Source organism: Triticum urartu, chromosome 7 (genome assembly GCF_003073215.2).
Source record: "Triticum urartu cultivar G1812 chromosome 7, Tu2.1, whole genome shotgun sequence".
Classification (NCBI taxonomy): Eukaryota; Viridiplantae; Streptophyta; class Magnoliopsida; order Poales; family Poaceae; genus Triticum; species Triticum urartu.
Genome location: NC_053028.1, coordinates 636239062 through 636261800, shown reverse-complemented (window position 1 = coordinate 636261800; position 22739 = coordinate 636239062). Strand labels below are relative to the sequence as shown.

General features: G+C 43.8%; 1 protein-coding gene across 2 annotated transcripts; it reads right to left on the bottom strand.

Annotated features, from left to right (window-relative positions):
* Nucleotides 1-578: 578 nt before the first annotated feature.
* On the bottom strand, nt 579-6600 carry LOC125521410 (glutamate receptor 3.5-like). Of its 2 annotated transcripts, XM_048686468.1 has the most exons (6): nt 5860-6582; nt 2484-3829; nt 2135-2412; nt 1881-1912; nt 1374-1780; nt 579-1279 (listed from the first exon to the last, which is right to left on the bottom strand). In XM_048686468.1, the coding sequence occupies exons 1-6, from the start codon at nt 6116-6118 to the stop codon at nt 797-799; spliced, it is 2805 nt and encodes a 934-aa protein (XP_048542425.1). In that variant the 5' UTR covers nt 6119-6582; the 3' UTR covers nt 579-796. The 2 variants fall into 2 exon arrangements, with proteins under 2 accessions (XP_048542425.1, XP_048542426.1); XM_048686469.1 differs by lacking the exon at nt 579-1279 and having other exon boundaries at nt 1411-1775; nt 5860-6600.
* Between the last annotated feature and the right edge of the window lie 16139 nt (nt 6601-22739).

Below are 22739 nucleotides of genomic sequence, written 5' to 3'. Positions count from 1 at the left end.
TGCATGGCAGAGTTTATTTTTCTAGCGTACTAGAGTTGAAAAAAAGAAGCCATCTATAGACTCACTTCGGAAACAGTGATGAAAAGTACATTTTAGATCACACGGTGTGGAGAAGTTCTTTGCGTGGCTTGCCATCCAGGACCGAATTTGGACCGCTGATCGCCTAGCACGTCGGGGATGGCCGAATTGCCATCTTTGCCCCCTCTCCAAACGGGAGCCGGAGTCTGGACTACACCTCTTCGTCAAGCGACAACCTTGACACTTCGACATGGCACCTTCATGACTCCATTATGTATTGGTGGGTCAGCCAATCGAGTTTGTGCACTTCCAACAGGAAAGCCATGTCATTTTCCGCAACAAGAGCATGCCACCCCCAATTCTGCTAAGCAACATCAAGAGTGAAGCCTTCACCTGGGTCACCGCCGGGGCTAAGAAGCTGGGTACTATAATACTGGGAGAGTAACACCACTTTGTATTTGTTCGGCTCGTGTAAACACTCTATTCTCTCTTAATTAATATATGAGGCAAATCTTTTGCCTCGTTCCGAAAAAAAGTACATTTTAGAATCATAAGGCATGTCGGTCAAGAAAATAATTCTTGGAATATTAATAGTTGGGACAATGTTGCTGCATATATACCGCATATCCGAGACGGAATTCAAATGACCGCAAAAAAAAAGATTTATGAATCCTACAAGTGTCAAGTATACCGCTGTTATCTACTTCAGTATATGCTACGTATCTTGGCTGTGTAAGAAGAACCTGGGGCTGTGTAACCTGAAATGAAAGATCCTCTTCTATGCTGACGAGACCGAGTGCGCAGATCCGGTGGCCCGAGTATCTTTTTCGCTCAATCTCCGTTTCATCACCTTCTTGATCTCCTCCTCCTTCGTGTCCGCAAACTGTATCAGTTCCTTGAAGCTGCCAAGGCGCGTTGGCTTAGGCTTCTCTGGCCGTATTTGAGCAATGGTGGCAGCGGTGACGGCAGCAGCAGAGTCGCTTGGCTCACTGGGAGGTTCGGAGCTGGAGTACCTGCTATACTGCCAGCAGATCCTTGCGAAGTAAACCATGAGAGCAAAGACGCATATCAGAGCACACAGCAGGAAAAGGCCCCAGAAGCTTCCCAGGCCAAGCCTGACTGCTCCCAACCCACTGTCATCATCGCCGCAGGTCGGATCTGTGAGCCACTCGTCGTGAATTCTCTGGAGCTGGCCACTCTCTGAAAGTTGAAGGATGGCGGTTGATAGGTCTGCAGCAAGGGGGGAATCTCTCTGGAATGCCTGTAAAGAAGGGGAAAAAAAGAGCAGATATAATTCTCTCCTTTTCAAATGTGTAACTGTAAATACATAACGATTCATCGGATGCTGAACATACAAATCCCCATCCCTCCTTCGTGAACTCCTGACCGACTATTCTGAAGTTGCAGTGGGTTGAGAGGAAGATCTCAACGCATGGCATCTCGTCAACAACTGCAGCAACACCGCCGTCTTTCGGCCCACGATTAAGGGCATTGGCGTACTCCTCAACCGTGCTCAGTGGTACTAACCGGGATTCGGGAATATTCAGCTCGTCAATCAGGTAATTTCGGACAAATTTTCCAGCTGGGTATCCGATAGGTAAAGCGCTAGCAACCAAATTGTCAAGTCCAGTTATTCCAGTTGCTAGCTGCTGTACTGTGAGGATCGACGTCAAGCTAGCAGTGTAACTTGAATTGATGATCAGCACGACAAACAACCATATTATCAGCACGAAACGCCCAAGAGCACTTACGGTGTTCTCCCCTGTGGTGAGTTTTTTCAGTAAGACATTTTCATCCAGATGGGAAAAGAATACAAAACAGGAGTTAAACATAATATCATGTGATGTATTTAGTGGACTTACTGTGTGCAAAGAACATCGTTGAGAAACTGAACCTGAAAGAGAAGCATGAACTGTCAGTTAACTTCTTATAGCTAACATTTAGAAAAATTACAAAGATACAAAAATCATAAAGTTACAAAACAATTGGTGAGAACAAAGGAAATAAAAGAAACAAAAATAATCACTTTGGCTCTCTTCATTATTTCTGAATTCTTATTCAAGCCAGATTGAAAACCTAAGATAGAACAGATCCTTGGAGTAGCAAAGGAACTTACCAAAATATTGTCAGGATTTGTCGTCGTGGAGAGCCTCGAAACTCCTCATTAGTCCGATGTTCAAGAATCCAAACAACCACTCCCACAAAAATGAAAAGAGTGCCTGTTACACACCACATCTCTAATGTGAAAGGTTTAAAGAAAGCCCAGGCATTTGAATTTGCTTTTCTCACTGGCGCTACTATCACAAGCCCTGCTTCGATATAAGGCTGTGTGAATTCTGCAATCTTCGTTCTATTTCTCACAATAGCAAAGTCACCTACAGCTGCATCAAGGGCCTAGAGAAAAAAAAAATCAGATGATGAGAAGCAAAATGATCAAAGAAGCAGAGCAAAGCATGCAAACATACATTGGTGGCAATCCTACTAATAATGTCGTCATAGTTAGGATTCTTTGAACCATCCCCAATTGTTATGAACTGGCAAGGAACTGGGTACGGAAGAAGTTTAATTGCTGCGTTGAATATATCAACACTGTAACCCGTCACATTATCAGGGCCCTTGCCAACTGAAACCAACTCCCTAAAACTTGGTTTATTTGGAACACCAACTCTCAGAGGCTGGCCATTGTTAGGGAAAACCCATCCTCTCGGCTTAGTAGTTGTGTCGCCTGGCCACACCACACTATGCAACTGTTGGGCACTTGTTGACGTATTCGGTGGCTTCCGATACAAAATTTCGGGAGCAGAAACAGAAAGACCAGAGTAATTACTCCAATAGCCAATCAAACGGGACCCGGTACCACCAACATTAAGGATATCATAAGCTGGGCGCACCAAATTGCGGTCTGCATTAAACTGAACCAGACCTGTTAGCCCTGTCATGTTTGTGAGCAAAAGTTGCTGTAGCAACTGATCACCACCATCAAATATTTTAAGCTTTGATAGACGCAAACTGCTTCCATTTGAATTGTGCAACCTTGGATCTGCAGAGAAAGTAATTTGCTGCCCACTATTGAGATATTCATTGATAGCACGGGCAACAACCCAAACCGAGTCATAAGCATAAAAACCGTACGAATTCATGCCAGAAGCAATGCTCCTATTATTAGCTGCATTATTCCATTTAGCTACGAACTTCCTCTTGGCATCAGAATCAGGAGTGTGCTGGCGAAGAACAATTAATCCTTGTATATAACTCATGGCTTTAGGATCTCCAGGCCCTGAGGAGTCCAGGACAGCAGCTAACCAATCTGTTACTATCCAGACATAGCCAGTGCCCATCATCTGGAGTTTGTTCGCTATAGCAAATATTCTCATCCCTGCATCAGGATTGACATGCACAACAAACACCCTTGATTCCATCATGTTTGCTCTAAACAGTACATCATTGATCAAATCCGTGTCTGAGTTTGGAGGAATGGCTGCTTTGTGTGAAATTCTTGCCCGCTTTGCTCCAAGTGCATCACCGAGGACTGACACCCCGCCTCGGCCATAATCATCATCCACAAATATAGCAGTCACCTCTTTCCACTGAAAGTAATCAATAATGCTAGCGACAGCATGCATTTGGAAGTAGTCACTTATGGTACTCCTTAAAAAGTAAGGATACTCTGATGCAGATAGGGTTGGATCAGTTGCTGCAAACGATAGAAGTGGAACATGTAGCTCATTAACAACATGTGAGATGACATGGCCTATTCCAGAGGATTGAGGGCCAATGACAGCAACCACGTTTTTCTCCATGAGCTGCAGTGCTGCAACAAAGTACCGTTTTATGAATCAGTTCATAGGCTATTGAAGCAATTAGCAACTGTCTTACATACACTAACTGGAGATTATAAGGCAAGGAATATTGCATTAGGAAAATAACTATAAATTATCTCGGGAACAAGAGATGGTATGTACGTATATTTATATGAATTAAATCTACTAAATAGGTGATACCAGTTCTAGGGCCTTAATAGGCTGGTCTATGGAAGTATCTGATAAAGTGTGTTACTAACAGCACAAATTATTTATCAATGGAAAAAAAGTATGTAGTGGCAGGATGTAGATTTTAAACTCTTCATCCAAAAACATACCTCAGATGGGGGACATAAAAGAGGGGTGGCTATCCGTACTGAATGCATTTGGAAAATACTGTACACGCTAGGCCATGCAGGTCCATTGGTTTAATGACTAGTAATTGACGAACTAAAGCTAAATTTCTAAATCAGCTACTATAAGATCCTTCTAAATTTATGCTAGTACTTAACTATTGTTCAGAAAATTTTATTCCAAGTTTCCAACAATATGAGAAAATTAGTTATGGTACAAAACATATGGTGACAAATCTGTCACTCTGTTGCGGTGATGTCCACACATGCCACAAAGAGAATAAGGAATCTCGCATGATAAGAAAGTGAAGAATTGGATGCTCTTCAATACATGTTTCTTGCACCTTAAGGGATGCTGTAGTTAGTATCACAAGTTATGCCATTTTTTGATCCATGGTACCAGTATGCTTTTTGTCTGTTCCTCTTTTGTTGCCAAAATAATCAGGTTAGCACAATTCTCAAGAAAGGGCACGATCCTCATGGAAGTTTAGAGCAACAGTACTTTAAGCACAGTTGGTTTCTCCATTCCCAATCAAGCCATTATTGAATCATCTCATAGAACACGAGCTAGGCAATTATTGTATTAAACTAAGTAAAATATTCAAGGAATGGGCCACCCCTATAAAAAAGGAAATATGAGACATACTATCCAAGGAATCTTGACCTAATTCAGAGTTCAGACTAAGACATCAATGCACTGAGATATAGTGATATTACACTGCAGCTCAATTGTTTCGTTGCTAGTCAACAATTAATTACCCCAAATTTATGACACCTAATCTAAGAAGTGAATCTCAGACAGAAAGACAGCAGCAATTAACTAAACAAAGTATGATTGGAAGAATAACGAAGATTCTTATGTAAAAATAAATAAATAAATGAAGTAACAGGTTTCTTCATATATGCACCAGAAGGCCTGGATCAAAGAAACTAAGAAAAGCTACTCATCAACTCTGACGTGTAAGTTCTGTCATTTTGTAACAAGTGGCGACTACTTTGCTCTTTTTTTATGGGAGCAGATTGAGATGCAATAATTTACAAGGCCCAGGGCACTTTGAACAGATATGCTGGACAGATTGTGGTGCCCTCGTGGCCTCATCTTTGCCACTACTAATAGTAGCTCATGCTGAGATCTCAGTAAAGAAAAAGAAAAATGAAGCTGTTGTTAAACAATTGAGCACTTCTCAGATTAGTTATCTTGGGTCATGGCAAATCCCTTCTACGTGCGAATGAAAATACGGTTTTGTTATTTCTGGGCCGATTGAGAAATAATTATTTCTATGTTACCAGTAAGAACAATTTGACGCAAATACGAGAACCGTGCAAGCTATCGACGTCGACCCGGAAAGAACTGATTCTAACTCAAGGAGCTATCGCCGCTCGCAGTAGAAAAACTTTCTTTCTCATGTGCAACTACTAAAGCAGGAATTTTCTTTCTCCATCAACAACTTCACTTTGTAACCAGTTGGAGTAAAGCAGCACATGCTTCCCAATCAGATATGGCTAGTGGAAAAGTCGCCGAATCACTCGAATTAGCCAGGAATTGGGGTCGTGAAAGGTAAGTTGCAATCAAATCCGTTACTTGTGGGGGAAAGAAACTCATCTGTTCAACGCTAGTGCTAAAAACAGAGTAATAATAGTCTAAGAGAAGAAAACAGGGTGATAAAAGAAGTGAAGGAATAACAAACCTTCGATGGTTCCAAGAAACCCGCTGCAGTTGGTGTCCTGGCTGATCAAATTCAGGGTGGTTCCGGCGAGCACGGTGCGGTCCGCGTTGACGTCGTCGACGGCGAGCTCGATGGCGAGCCGCGCCGCGCGGCCAATGGTGGATTCGTACGTGAAGAGCGCGCCCACGGACACCGCCCTCGGCCGCCGATTCGGCCGCTGCGCCGCCGCCGCCGCCACGCAGAGCGCCAGGCACAGGACCAGCAGCCTGCCGGCGCCCATTGCCCCCGTCCCCAAAGGCGCCACCCGGAAGCGCGCGCGGCGCTAGAGCGCGGCCCTGCCCGAGAAGCGGAGCCCCGGGGCGGCTCGCATCGGCCCGCGGCCGGAATGGGCGGGGGAACTCGCAGGAGGGCCGAGGAGCGGCAGAGTAGGAGGAGACGGTTGGATCAAGAACGGAACAGCTCAGAGAGTGGGGTGAGGTGACGCAGATGAAGACGATGGCTTTGAGGCGGGCGTGGCAGGGGGGAAGAAGAAGAAGAGGACGAGCTGGGGCAGAGCTCTCCCCGTCCCCGTCTCCGTCTCCTCCTCCGGCCTGGGCCTGGGGCTGGGAGGGAGAAAGAAAGAAAGCTTGACGGCGGCGTGGGAATCGTCGAGTAGCAGCGAGTCCACCAACGGGGCGACTGTGGCGTGTTGTGCGGTGCGTGCGCTGCCGCAGGCGCTGCTGCGTGTGTGCATCACATGGAGAAACGGAAAGGGGGAGGAGGGGAGGCGGAGACGCTCAGACAGCTACTGTTGGATGGCGACGGGGGCAGGGGAAGGAATTCATTCCTCTTTCCCGCGGGCACTCCGGGTGGTCGCCTCTCGCCGCTAGAGATGATATTTTTGGGGGTCATCGGGGCGGTTATCCACGAAAATCACCTGAGATCCATCCATCCGGTGGCCTCAAGACCCAGGAAGGGTCGTGTCATGGAGAAATTTGTTTTCTTGTAGTTGTCTTATGTGGTTGAATTTGTTAATTTTTCTTTCTGAGATATATACATGACGGCGGCGGCGCTTGCCATCACGCGGCGTAAGGAAGAGCGCCGTCGGGCATCGGGGTGGTCACAGGGCGCGACGTATTTGGCACCGGTGCTGCCAGGATCAAACGTGCTCCGGGGGAACACGGTGATCGTTATGGAGATTTGTAGGCCATGCAAGGGATGTCGCTCGTTGGCGGTAGTCTCGGCGGTGTTGTGCTGTGGAGTGGATGGCATGGTTGTCGAATCGTCACTTCGAGATGATAGAAGCGAAGTGAATCCAACATTCCTTTTTGCGGATTCGGTGTTTGGGCAAGCACACTAAAGCTGTAGATGATGGCGAGGTTCCATGTTGCGTGATCTATCTGTTGGAATCTGCTTTCTGCACCATCTGCTTGGGTCGAAACTGATAATGAGTCTAAATCGGACTGGCAAAGCTCCGAATGGAGAATTCGCTCCGAGCTCGGTTTGTTTTGGTGGTGATAGCTCCCTTGTGTGTTCTTTTTCCATTGGAGGTATCATCGTGAACCTTTGATTTTTCTTCCATCACTAGGTCTTTGGGCTCTTTGTGTGAAAAATGCAAGACTCATTATTGTTATGTGTGGTATCCCTTTTTATCTAGCGTTTTTCATCTGACGTGTCATGTGTTCATCTACACTCACACACATGTAATTGCCATGTCAATATATGACTTAGAAACATAGAGACAGGGAGAGGTAGAGGAGAAACACTAGTGAGGCATATGGGGTCGTGGGGAGTTTGACCTCACAAAAGTTAAAGTAGAGAAAAGCACTGACTGATTTAATGAAATGAGGACCAAGAGGGAAAGAAGAAGCAAGGCGGAGAGCCCTGTGAAGTTCGGGTTAGCGCTCATCAAAACCCATGCCACACATTTAGGAAAAACTCATGCCACAAACAAAGAGAACACCATTCCTATGGTTTGGAGATGGTCCAAAATAAATCCTGTGGATGGCCAACCAGGTCCAATGGCCCGAACTCAAGGCCCAATGATTGGTCATGCTCGGGCTCTAGTTTTAACCTAAAATAAGTCCGCACTAGCTAAAATAGGATTTTAACAAAAATATAGCTTTAATACTGTATTTTTATATCCAAAAAAGATTACAATAATATTATTTAATATGAGAAGTTCATTATTTAATTGGTTCCGGCTAGGCCTGGTCAGGCTCGGGTTCCCAATTTTAGGCTTTTCAAAACCCGGTCCAAAAAGGCCGTGCGCAAGGAATACCCAGGTTTAGTCCAAACATATCCGCTTTCAGAACAAGGGACCAAAGTCATGCAGACAATTAAGGGTGAACTCTAATAAAGATTGAGCACTGAAAAAACGTACTCATTTCTTCAAGATAGTAACCGTGTCTTTTTCTTGGCTTGACCCATTAGAATCACATCAACAGGGACATATGAACCATCTAATCATCAACAAAACTCACTTTTATATTTTTCACAAAAGCAGAAGATTATGCTTTTCTGATATCTCTGGGCCGTCTAATACAACGAGAGTAGCAGCAGCGATGCCACCAGAAGAAAATCCCATTTGTCCCACGTCTCCGTTCGTTGTCCGACGTTATTGTCTCCTATATACCAAATATTTGTGAATGCAACGAGAGAAAACAGAGACGATTGGACACCAGAGAAGATTTTTATATCTATTATTACGTGCATCATACACTGACAGCCCAGGTGACATGAGAGCTCCATGACATTTCCACAAATATCAACATCTCTGTTTCTTTTTCAAGGATGTAAAACAATTTTGTACGAAAACAAGTTGTGCTTTTTTGAATTATGTAATGCATGAAAACTCGGCCAACGTGGAATGCTATTTTGAACTCGAATAAGGTTTCAATTTGAGGGGAGGGAGAGAGGAACTCAACCTTCAGGCAAATGATAACTAGATGAAAGAAACACAGAAGATTCACGCACATGCAGGGGAGCAGAGGTTTTAGAAGTATTCATTCTTACTAGTTCTTTTCTAGTTGAACTGTGCCTGAAGAATGAGAAACGTAACTTTAGGGAGACAAAGAGATGCTGCTGCACTTTCTTTGTGTCGTGCAGGGTAAGATTTTCACAAAGAAACATCGAGCAACAGGATCAATCGACACGTTCTCCTTGTCAGGACTAACAAGGGAATAGCAACTAGAAGGTGTTTTCGAGAATAAAGGTGACAACATTGCTTTTGCAAGGACCGTCTTGACATGAATCCATCTTTGTCTCGACTTTTCAAGTTGCAACCAATGAAGGTAGCTTCGATATTTTTCCCCGATTCTTGAAAACACTATTGATATATTCTTGAAAAAGGTAGCTTTGATATTATTCTTTCCAATTCAAGCATAATTCTTGGTTAAACATGCTCTGAACAGAGTTTTAGTTTTGTGTGAATGGTATGACTAGAGACAAATAGGGCATGGTTATTGCAACATGGCTTTGTGCCAATTTGGGTCGACAAATGCTCGACAAGACCTCCACCGAATTTCACGAGAAATGAGATGGGACTTTGTATCCATGGCAGTCATGGTGGTGATTGCGTGGCAAGTGGCCATAGCCAATTCCACACCGAAACATGGGCATCCACCTGTCGACTAGTGCCTTTTGGCTCTCATATGGAGTACTAGCAAAAGTGACTATGTAACAATCCGTTTTCAAGATGCTAACTGGAGCACTTCATGTTCGGAGTGAAAACTCTTGTCGTGATCTTTATTGGTTGGACTCAAACCCTGCGCTATTACCCTGTTGAAGATGTTGTCTACTTCTTGTTGTGTCTTCATTGGCTGATCTTAACAATCAGGATGAAAATCCTTGTCTAGGCCGCCTGCGGCCGGACGTGGCGACGATGGCGTGAGGATGTTTATCTTTTCTTCAAAGCGTTGCTACAGAGAAGGTCGACTTAGTCATATTTGTTAATTTCATATCTTGTAATAGTTCAATAGTTATTGTCTTTATTTTGTATACTCTGCTTAATAATTAAATATAAGAATTGTTCTCTTCAAGTTTTGATATGATTTTGAATTTAACCGCCCCATTTTTTCTTGACCCACAGCAATCACATCTTTAGCCGTCTAATCAGCAGGAAAAGTCTCTTTTGCAGATTCTCCCCAAAGCAAAAGACAGCTTATGGCTACAGGCTACGATAACACAACTGAGATTAGCACGGATATCACCAACCGAAAATACCCTTTGTCCCACATCTCCCTTTCACTGCCACTGTCCAACGTCTTGTGGATGCGACGAGAGAAAACACAGAGAGGATTGGACACCAGAGAAGTGCGCATCACTAGGTTTATATATCTGTTGCATGCGTCACATAAGTTCCGTGAAGGAACGAGCGACATGAAATCTCCACGGCATCCTCTACAAATATCAACATCTCTTTTTCTTTTAGAAGGATAAAACAATTTTGTGTGAAAACTTCTAAAAGGATAAATAATTTGGCTTTATGTTAGGGATGCTACCATTATGTTTTACTTCTCGGAGTTTTGGCGTCATGACGTTTGTAATGAACACTTAATGCATCGCATAAGTATTTCTTTTTGTAACATCGGAAGTTTTCTAAAAGTTATAAGCTCAAGAATCATTAATGTATGGAGTTACTTTGAAGAGGATGGCCTGTTATTTCCTATAGAAGAACTAGATGAAGTACTACGCGTATACCTCCGTTTCAGTTTACAAGTCCTACGCGTATACCTAGGTTGCCAATTTTATCACCCTAATATAAACTATATAACACAAAAATTATACCTTTTGAAAGTAGAAACTCCAAAGTTTATGTTGGTATATTTTTCGTAACATATGACTTGTATTAGGTTGATCAAATTGACGACCCAGGGGTACGCGCACGCCCTATAAACTGAGAGAGAGGTAGTACAGCAGATTTATATGCATTCAAGAGAGGAGATGTTTCAGGAGTATGCAGTTCAGTTACTAGTTCTTTTCTAGTTGCAGTGTAGCTGATGGACGGAAAACCTACTTTAGGGAAACAAAGTGAATATGCTGCACGTTCTTTGTATCGCACAGGGTAAGATTAATTTGGCAGTTCAATTAGCACGGTCTCCTTGTCAGGACTAGTGAGGGAATAGCATCTCGTGGGCGCTTTCTTTGCAGAATAAAGGCAACCCCGTCGCTTTACATGGTCCGCCTTGATATGAAGCAACCCAGCTTGGTCTCAGCCTTTGAAGTTGCAATCAACAATCTCATGGTAGACCTAGAGGAAAATGAAGGGCAGTCGACAGTACCGACACGACACAAACAATTTTCCTAAGCGGTATTCTACACGGTTAGAGCATGGATGACTCGTTGGTTTTTGGTTAAGCTTGTGGCATGAGCATCACATCACACACGCGTGCACGTGTGAAAAATGCTCTGGAAAAAGCTTTTGTTTTGTGTGGATGACATGACGATAGACAGAAAAAAAGCACGGTGATTGCACATGGCTTTGTACAGATGCTTGGGTTGCGCATGAATACTCTCACACCCCTTGAAACCTACAGCAACTCGACCAAATTTTCTAGTCATGAAATCAATCATTTCACGAGGAGTGAGCTGGATTTTGCATGCTTATTTTGGGGGATACCAAGCTCATTTTATATGATCATTGTCATTCTGAATTCTCTTTGACGAAAAACACATTTTGTTCCTCCGACAGGTCCCCTTCTGCAAGAATAGCACATGCTTCATCGAAAGTGCCAATCTACACCCAGGAGCAAATGCTCCTGTTGTGAACAGGAAAATAAAAAAAATAGAAAAAAATTAAAAAATTCTAAAAAAAATTGTGACATACTTTCACAAATGTCTGTCGTGCACGAAAAATTTCGCGGCGAAATCACATTGGTGGAAGCCGTTCCAAAAAAACAAAATTGGAGCTCCAAAATGCTTTTGTAAGTAACATTTTTAGAGCATCAATTTTGTTTTTTTACCATGCCTTCCACCAATGTGATTTTGCGATGAAATTTTGCATGCATAACAAAGATTTGTGAAAGTATGCCAAAAACAGTTTCAGATTTTTTTGAATTTGTTTTCAGTTTTTTTATATTTTATTGTTCACACCAGGAGCATTTGCTCCTAGGTGTAGAAACTCCACGTCCTTCTTCATCGAAAGTACCAAAATTTATTTATATAATCCTAAACATAGCAACCAAATATAATGGAAATACAAACATATTAAATAGATGAACAATCTAACAACACAGTAAGAATGAAGCTTTAATGTCCATTTTTGTGATATATGCTGAACAATTTTTAAATACACACTGAACATTTTTGTGGTATACAATGAACAATTTCTAAGTACACATTAAACATACTGTGATATGCACTGAACAATATTTAAATACATATTGCAAAAAATAATTTATACATTGAACAATTTTTGCACTGTAATTTTTTTTAAAGTGAGCAAAATTTGATAACCCTGAACAAATTTTGATATCGTGAACAAAATTTTGAATTCCAAACATTTTTTGAAAAAAAAGTTTAAAAATGGAAAATAAAATGTGTAAAATAAATAAAAGGAAAATAAATAGAAATAGAGGCAAAAATAAAAAAATAGTAAAAATAAAAAGGGAAACAGGAAAATAGGAAAAACCAAAAAACCAGCAAAAGAAAAAAAATTTGATTTGCCTGGTATTGCCTTAACTGTCGCTGGCCTTCGCTTCGCTGCTAGTTCCATCGTTCGCCTAGTTTCATCAGGTTTGTTTTTCATTTTTCTCTGTTTTTGTTTTTCTTCAGTTATTATTTCTTTCTTTCTAGGTTTTATCGGTTTTATTTGGATTCTCTTCTTCATATTCATTTTCCAATTTTTTTCTTTGGAGTTATTCCTAGGTATTCGTTGGGTTTTCCTTTTTCTTCTTTTCTTTAGTTTTGTTTCTTTTTTCTTGTTTTTATTTTTTCTTTGCTTTTCATTGTGGTTCATGGTTTTCTTCTGATTTGTAGGTTGTCCCACACATCTCTACCTTTTTCACACATAATGTACATCTTTTATGTGTATCAAAACCAATTATGCATGTTTTAACATTTCTAAATACATGATTAAATTTTTTAGATTAGACGTTCTGATTTCTACTTTTTTCGTACATGTACATTTCTCATATATATATGAAACAGTTTTTATACATGTTTAACATTTTCTAAACAAATGATTAACATTTTTTGTATTATATGTTCTCATGTGTACTTTTTCCTTTTTTCTTTTTTTTGGGGTTCTTGGTTAAGCTTGTGGCATGAGTGTCACATCAGACACGCATGCACACATGAAAAATGCTCTGGAAAAAGCTTTTGTTCCGTGTGGCTGACATGACGAGAGACGGAGAAAAGCACGGGGATTGCTACATGGCTTTGCACAAATGCTCATGCCGTGCATGAATACTCTCACACCCCTTGAAATCTGTAGCAACTCGACCAAATTTTCTAGTGGTGAAATCAATAATTTCATGAGAAATGAGATGGATTTTGTATGCTTATTTTGGGGGACACCAAACTCATATTATATGATCATTATCATCTGATGATGTTTGAGTCCGACGTCCAGAGTCGCCCGCGATGGGAGGGAATCCTAGCCGCCGCTAGGCGCCCCCCTCCTCCTCCATCGCCCTCTTTCATCCAGGACCTTCTACCCATCAATCAAAGACCAAATTTGCAAATCAAAGAGTTAAAGAACTCGATTATTCAGATGAAAATTATCACATAGTCTAAAATGGGGTCAATGAATCCTAATTTCTAGGGTTTTCTATTTCAAAACTAGCTGCCACGACTACCACAGGCACAAATCCAATCCTGAATTGGCGTCGATCCTATTTGCAAACTCGAGCAACTCAGTGAACAACAATTCAAATGGTCAATCGCCCATTCAATCAACTTATAAAGGAATCCTAATTCTTAGGGTTTCGATTAAGAACGTACCGGCCGACCAACGATCTCAGGTGGTTCCTGCAGATGGGTCGGAGGGGGGGGGGTGCTAGGGGCATTATGGCGGCGGCTGCATTCGGTTTGGTGGGGCTACATGGGTAATGCGGTTGCTCGTGCTCGGGCTAATTTAGGCAACAGAAAGTGATAGCTCACCCAGCCTAGGTCCCACTCATCATAAGCGGGAAGGCCACGACCCACCTGTCATACGCTACTCACATGTCATATGATATCCGATCCCAGTCTTTAGTAACTAAGCAAGTAATAGTCAACTGCTTTGAACCGACGGCAAGGCTCCGTTCGGGATTCGTGAGAATGGAGTGAGTGGTAGAGGGGATAAGTGAGGAAATTTAGATGCCATAGGCAAAACTGTTCACAACTAAGAAAGGAAGGGCATGAAAATAGAAATCTCAAATCAAAATGGATCTTTTCAGAATTGAAATTAGTATTATATTCCCTCCTTTTCAAAATAAATGTTGCTGATTTGGTACAACTTTGTACTAAATTATCGACACTTATTACTAAATCTTATTTAGTACAACTGTGTACTAAATCAGCGACACTTACTACTGAATCAGCGACACTTACTTTGTAATGGATCTCCAAAATGATTAGAATGGATCTTTTAAAAACTAAATTTTTTCTTTTAAAATTTGAAATGAGCACAGATCATGAAACAACAGAGAAGAAATGCCAGGTTACTCTAGCTCCCCTAACTTCCTTTCCTAAGTTGTGCTGCCTGGGTGAACCGGGGGCGATGGGATCCAGCCGCCCAACTACCCCTCTCTCGGAGATTTCCCCGGGCCGCTGCCGTCGCCTGCAGGTGACGCGGTGGCGGCGCCCCCTCCCCTTTTTGCCTTGTTTGGTAGACAGGGCTTTGAGGGGCTTTGATAGGATATTCCCTGTTGTGCTAAAAAGCCCAAAAAATCCCTAGAGTGGCGTTTGGTACAAAGGGCTTGAACGGGCCAGCCCCTACAATCCCCTCACTATTCCCTAGGTCCCATGGGGTTTCTGAGCATCGAGGTAGACCTCGCGGCTCGCACGCCCCCGCAGGTGCATGATGTTTGAAGCGGAAAAAAGGGGATTGGGTGACAGCAGGTGTTTCATCAAATCCCTGAGGGGATAATCCCTTGTAATCCCAAATTATACTCTCCTGCCAAACAAGGCCTTCGAGGGCGGTGGGGGGTGCCCTGGCCAGGTGAGCACGACGACTCCTTGGTGGGTCTGCGGTCGGTTGGCACCAGCGGTGGGCGACGGGCCGGCGAGCCGCTCGGAGTGCTGCGGTGGGCGTCTCCAAGTGGGTGGCGGCCGGATATGGCCGCACATGGCTAGATCTGGCCTCCCCCGTCCACAGTGCTGGTGGTGGAGGTTGTGATCCGAGAGCATCGATGCCGAGTTTGTGCGGGTGGCGGCTGGGCTTGGCCTATTGGCCAGACCTGACCTCCCCATCTTCGGCAGTTGCGGTGTCAAGGCGTGTGTCATGACGACGTAGGAGGGCGGCTCTCGGCTAGATGTTGGGGCGGCGGCCTCGAACGGTGGTTGTGCGGTATTGCTGCAGGCCCGTTCTGGGCAGTGGTGGCTGCAGTGGTGGTGTCGGCGCTGATGCAGGCAGCCCTTCATGGTGTTGTGGAGGCCATGGTCGTTCTTCTTCCTTTGGTTTGGTTTGTCGCTGTTGATGTTCGCAGCGGCCTGGCTCCTACCCTGGGTTAGAGGTGGCGAGGCATAAGGCTCTGGGCGAAAGCTTTGTTCTTCGATGGGGGTCGTTGCCCATGATGTTGGCGCCCGTGGGCGTTCTCATCGTCTTGGAGGCATTGTCGAAGAGCACTTCTTCACACTGAACTGTGGCCGGTCAGAGAGGAGTGGCGTTGGAGGCTGATGGCTAGGCCGGACCTTTCCCAATGTTCGGTGGGGTGGTCGTGCGCGGGTCTGGGCGAAAGCTTATTGATCGATGGGCTCGATGATTGTGACGGCGGCACCCGGGGGCGTCGTTTTTTCCTTCATGAAGATGTCTTCGAAGATCTTGCTCAAAATCGCTCCGGATCATGGTCATGTTAGGTGGTGTTTGGCTGTTTATGTTGTTAGTGTTGGCTTACATCGGTTTTCGTCCTTGTTTTCCTTATAAACCGGTTAAATCTGTATTTGCCTTTTTCTCTCTTAATGAAATTGGCAGAGCTCCTGCCTTGTTCGTAAAAAAAAAGATTAGGTGATTCGTTTTCTCCATAGTCCCGCTACTGTTGCCTTTACTTTCTTCTCTCTTCAGTATGCTTCCATTTAACATATCAATTTTTATTTGCTTTAGGGTCTTATGTTAACCGTGAATTAACTACTGTATGCCCCTCCCTACCCTCTACAACTCTACTTGCCTTCTTATTTATGTAAGCCCTCCATCCTCTCCGACCCTCTTATCTGAAACCATATGACAGTTCCAAAATAGGAACTTCAGTTGCTTCGGCCTATCGATATAGGTAGTTTGATTGAAAATCAAAATGATGAAACCAATATTCTCTTTTGGTAGTTCGTTGACATGTCCATTAGTTGGCTTGAGAGGCATTGGGACAAGAAGATGTCCATCAATGTATCTCCTTGGCCGTGCAAGTCCTCAGCGTGGCGTGTGCACACGTGCCTATAGCCAGTCAGTGCAGTTGCGGTTTGCACCTTTTCAAGACTGGACTCTCGTCTCAGCCGACCCCGCCTCCATGCTGACGGACTTGAGCCCTTCTCCGCAACCTTGCTCTGCCTCCGTTCGGTCCCTGTAACAGATGAGCGAAAATTGAGACATGACATCCAGTGCTCTGATCTCTGGCTTTCTCTCATCGCGCGAAAGATTCCAGTCACTAATATTCGCCGAGAAGAAAATGCTTACAGGATTGATGCATAGTTGATGTCTGTTAGGTGAGAACTGAGGAGCTAGCTAGTAGACCGGTAAGAGCAAATGGTTATGGGCAGCATCGTCAGCTGCTCTAGACCAAGCGCGTTGGTTGGTCAGGACGAAAGACATGCACAGTTCATTTGTACTAGCATTATCTTCCCTTGCGCTTATATCTTTGAATTACCCATATCTAGTTTGAAATTCTAGCAACCCACTTCAGTCAATACTACCGTTCTTGTTGTGTACTCCCTGCATCCCAAATTACTTGTCTCAGTAGTCTTACATATTATCGGTATACTGAGTACCATACATAGGAGTTCATCTATCTTTCTCCTTTTTAATGAACGACATCATATATATCCAAACCTTTTCATATCCGTTAATTCGATTAGTTGTTAGACTTTGGTTCAGTCAGTCAAGCGATGTTGTTTCGTGCAGTTTCTTCCATGTTTTTACCACTATCATTATCACTCACTTCTTGTTTCACTACACTTCAATTTTGCCAGTATCAATTTTTACTTGCTTAAAGAAACTGCTGGAAGTATTCATTAATTACCCCTCTTTACTTACATAATTTCTAAAACCACTTACCCTTTTTATTTCTGCAAGCCGGCTGACCATCCTTTTCATCTACCAAATCTTAAACCACACATGGTAGTTCTAAGTTCTAACATATATACTTCAATTTTATGCCAATTGAGACTATACAGGTGGACAACCAAGATGGTGATGCTTGGGTTGCTAAGCTCATTGCTTCTCCATTAGGCAGCTTGAGATGCACCAGGAGTAAATAATGTTGTTTTTTCGATGAGGAGGATAATCCCTAATGTCTGCATCATATATTATTAATTATTCGGCGCAAAACCATATATCGATGTCAAATAAATCGACTTACAAAAATAAATAAAGAAAAACCCTCAAGGCCATCTAGATCGAACATCATCATGAAAGTATCTCCGCTATCTACCATAAGTCCTATGACCATAGACCATATACCAAACAGATGAGTGGCATGCATGTAACTAAACAACCGAGATACGGTACACTAGACAAAGTCTTCAGGAAGGGACCATTGTACTTGTGCTCATCTTCATGGGTCCAACCTAAGGCTGAACTTGGGATTTTCATCTCCGAAGTTGCACTTTGAGCAAAATCCTCAACAAGGACAGGAGGCGCGCATGTTGCGATTGCCTGATCTAGTTGAGTTTTCACCCAAGAGTGCATACATATTTGTATTCGACCTCTCACAATCGGCAGGCTCTCTACTAGCTGACAACCTCTTACTAGCTAGATGGCGGCGATGAGAGAGCCAAGCCTGCCCACGCCACAGGAGAAAATACTAGACGCATCTTTAGAGCATCATCTGCTCGCTTTCGGCCACTTTTGCACCTCCTTCGACTGTCGTCAACGGGAGAGGGAGGGATGCTATATGTAAGGTTACGAACGGATTAATCCAACATTCCAACCGCCTTGCAGATTCACTAGCCTCATAAGTAGGACAATTGCCCCTCATGTCCACAACAAACAACCTCCATACCGCGCCAATAGGTCAAACACATGGACACACCATGAACTGTACGCGCATGCACCATCCATGTCTAAAAGGTGGATCATGGTTATGGACTGGAGGGGTTCCATTTGTCTAGTAAATATAAAAGTATACTTTATAATTAGGCTCATTTTTTCAAACCGGGGCCCTTTGGCCTCAATCCATAGACAAAGAAAACAGTTGCCCGGTTAATTAGTTGATAACCAGGCAAAAACCATTACAACACACCTCAAAACACGAGGCACAACTGAACGGCCTCACCAACATGCACTCGACACAAACTCTCAAAAGGAAGGCCACCATCAAGGTTGTGTGCAAGAGTAGTAATCATTGCTTGTCCCCTAGCAAGCGACTCCGACTTCACTGCATTGAACCATCCACAAGGATTCCAATGAAACAGTTATCCCGAGTCCTCGCCGGCCTACGACAAACAACCAACCACATGCACAAGTCGCAAGGCAGCTCCGATTTTGCCAGAGAGGATCTTTGCAGCCAACAGTCATCGCTCGTCATTGTCTCCGCTCGGACCCCACCACCAAAGCTCCGACTCCTTAGCAACGGAACAAAGCAAGGAGAAATGCAAACACGCTGGAAAGCCGACTACAAAACCATATCATGACCCAAACACCGCTTGGCATCGTCAGTGTTGCCACACAAGATACCATGCTAGACCCAACCTCTAAACACATCCACTGGTCTCAAAAGCTGGATCAAACTCCAAATCAATGCCCTCAAAAGGGAACGCCGCCAATGTGCCGCCAATAACTGACCCGCGGTTCTAGTGGTTCCCCTGGTGCTATCACATGAAATGGATGAGGTAGCACCCTATCCATGCCTTCAACAAGGCACAACATACACGGATGGCACCGTTAAAGGCTCGTATCATGATTAGAGCTGGACCTTTATCCGGATTCAGTTGAACTTCCTCCAACCAATAGTGACTCCAGCCAGAACACTTGCCCACTACAGCCTCCCCATGTAGCGTAGCCACAAATGTTGCATGGCGGAGTTCATCATCTGCACCTTCAGGAAAGACCTACAGCCACACCGCCGCAACACACCCTGGTCACCTGCTAGAGCCACCACCCACATGACGCCGGCTCCATTTCCACGCGCCCCACCAACAAATTGGGCTACCACCCTGCAGGCCCGGATCCAGCCCACACACGTAGTGAGAGTCTCAGCCAGCCAGAGGAGAGCATCCAGATCCAGGGGATTAGGCTCTCATTTACAAGTACGACACAACCTAGGAGCGTCGGCCTGCCCGAGCAACCCCTACTGCCGAGAATGGAATGGATGTGCACACGACACTTTGTGCCCGACGTACAGCCGATAAATAATCTGCACCGTCAGATGCTTTAGGGACAAAAGTACCGATGACTGGATGGGAAACGTCGTCTACATGTAACGCCGCTCATGTCGCCATTGCCACCACGAGCGCATCACCATGCCTTTACAACTGCAGACAGAAGATCGCTGCAGCCGCACGACCCACTACAACTATCAAGGAGAGGAGGCCCTGTTGCCACCGCCGACTGTGTGAACTTGGCCCGCATGCTTCATCCGACTGCTGTGAGGGAGGATCAGGAGGATAGTGGGCTGTCGTCTGCGGCAACTAGGTTTGTCTCCCAAGCTCTCCATGAGAGCAATGCGGGGCGTGGTGTGCGTTTTTAAATAGGATCATATTATACTTTATTTAAACAAGAGTATAAAAGAAGCATATCAGCTTATTCATAAAGTGCAAGGAAATATGAATTTAGGAAAAATCCATGCTCCCAAAAGGACTACTACATGCAAACAAAATAAATTCCAAGCCACTAGACCGTTAATGTTGCAAAGATTACTTTCTACTGAGCAAGCTTAATTATTGAAGGAAATATGCCCTAAAGGCAACAATAAAGTTGTTATTTATATTTTCTTATATCACGATAAATGTTTATTATTCATGCTAGAATTGTATTAATCGGAAACATGATACATGTCACTAGTAGAAAAAGGGTCAAATGTGAAGCATATTAGTGCCGGTTTGAATTTGAGCCGGCACTAATGTGACCATTAGTGTCGGTTCCAACGGCTAGGCGGGCGGGCATCATTAGTACCAGTCCGTGGGCAACCTTTAGTACCGGTTCATGCCACGAACCGGTACTAATGAGGCCAGTGCGGCTGTGGTCAGGCTGGGGCCCCCACGAAGACCTTTAGTACCGGTTCATGGCATGAACCGGTACTAGAGTTTTTTAGTAAGCTGATTTTTAGTCCCACCTCGCCAAGAGAGAGGCAATATGAGCGGTTTATAAGCCGTGAGTGCAGAGACAATGACGAAGAGGCGCAATGCTCACCTGCACGTTGATTAGCTTCAAGCCTTTTGGAATAGCATAAATTGCACTGAGCTATGTGCAGTGCAGTCTACACTATTCCGAAAGGCTTGAAGCAAATTAACCAGCATTGCACCACTTTTTTATTTTTAATAACTTATTTGAACTCCGGACTTCTTTTGTGTTCAGTATGCAGCATTCAAAACTACGTCATCAATTTCCAACATGTTCTGATATCATTTGTTGTTTTTTGGTCATTTACCTAATTGTTTAGAGAGCTAAATGACCGTGAAATTGAAAATCACTACAAAATGAACTCTGAAAATGTTGAAACTTTGCATGGTATCATCATTTCACCCGCATAGCATGTGCGAAAGAGTAGAGAGGGTCACGGCAAAAACTGGACGCACTTCGTATACAAACTGGACAAACTCTTTCGGAGTATCAGGGTTTCGGACGAGAACTCATCTGTTACACGGGCACTTCAATGTTTTTTAAACTTATTTGAACTCCGGACTTCTTTTGTGTTCAGTATGCAGCATTCAAAGTGACGTCATTATTTTCCAACATGTTCTGACATCATTTGTTGTTTTTCGGTCATTTACCTAATTGTTTAGAGAGCTAAATGACCTGAAATTGAAAATCACTATAAAATGAACTCCGAAAATGTTGAAACTTGGCATGGTATCATCATTTCACCCGCATAGCATGTGCGAAAGAGTAGAGAGGGTCACGGCAAAAACTGGACGCACTTCGTGTACAAACTGGACAAACTCTTTCGGAGTATCAGGGTTTCTGACGAGAACTCATCTGTTACACGGGCATTTCAATGTTTTTTAAACTTATTTGAACTCCGGACTTCTTTTGTGTTCAGTATGCAGCATTCAAAGTGACGTCATCATTTTCCAACATGTTCTGACATTATTTGTTGTTTTTCGGTCATTTACCTAATTGTTTAGAGAGCTAAATGACCGTGAAATTGAAAATCACTATAAAATGAACTCTGAAAATGTTGAAACTTGGCATGGTATCATCATTTTACCCACATAGCATGTGCGAAAGAGTAGAGAGGGTCACGGCAAAAACTGGACGCACGTCGTGTACAAACTGGACAAACTCTTTCGGAGTATCAGGGTTTCGGACGAGAACTCATCTGTTACACGGGCACTTCAATGTTTTTTAAACTTATTTGAACTCCGGACTTCTTTTGTGTTCAGTATGTAGCATTCAAAGTGACGTCATCAATTTCCAACATGTTCTGACATCATTTGTTGTTTTCCGGTCATTTACCTAATTGTTAGAGAGCTAAATGACCGTGAAATTGAAAATCACTACAAAATGAATTCTGAAAATGTTGAAACTTGCAATGATATTATCATTTCGGAGTATCAGAGTAGAGAGAGTCACAAAAAAACTACTCAAAAATAAATAGAAGAAAATAAATAAAGCAGAAAAGAAAAAAACTATATAAAAATTACTCAAAAATAAATAAAGAAAATAAATAATGCAGAAAAGAAAAACTATATAAAAAATTACTCAAAAATAAATAGAAGAAAATAAATAATGCAGAAAAGAAAAAACTATAAGAAAATTTTTTTGGGCGCTGCCCAGTGGGCCTGCCAAACCTAGGGTGTGCAAATGCAGGCCCAGAAGGGCCAGCAGACTCACAGGACAGCGCGCCCTAGTTAGGCCCAGAAGACAGATATATAGAGAATCTCGAAAGAGCTGCCGCGGCTGGGTTTATAAACCAGTGCGGCTGCCCTTCGCTCGGCAAGGTGGGACTAAACATTGTGCACCGCCGGTAGCAGCGCACAACCATTAGTACCGGTTGGTGGCTCCAACCGGTACTAATGATTGGGCCTTTAGTACCGGTTCGTGGCACGAACCGGTACTAAAGGGGCCGTTTCCCGCCCCTTGGCCTAGCGAAAATTTCCAACCGGTACTAAACACCCCTCCTATATATATGGCACTTATGAAAAAAATCAGTTTCATCGACCACCACTTCTTCTCGATCCAACTTCTTCGCCGCGCCCGTCGCCCATCACGCGCCGCCCTCGCCGCCCCCGTCGCCCGTCGTCGCCGTCACCGTCGTCGCCCCCGCCACCCGTCGTTGCCGTCACCGCCGTCGCCCCCGCCACCCGTCGCCGCCGCCTCGCCCGCCGCCTGTCCTCGTCGCATCGCCCGCCGCCGCCGTACGCCGCCGCCCCCCGCTCGTACACACACACACATTGTTTTTACTTATTTT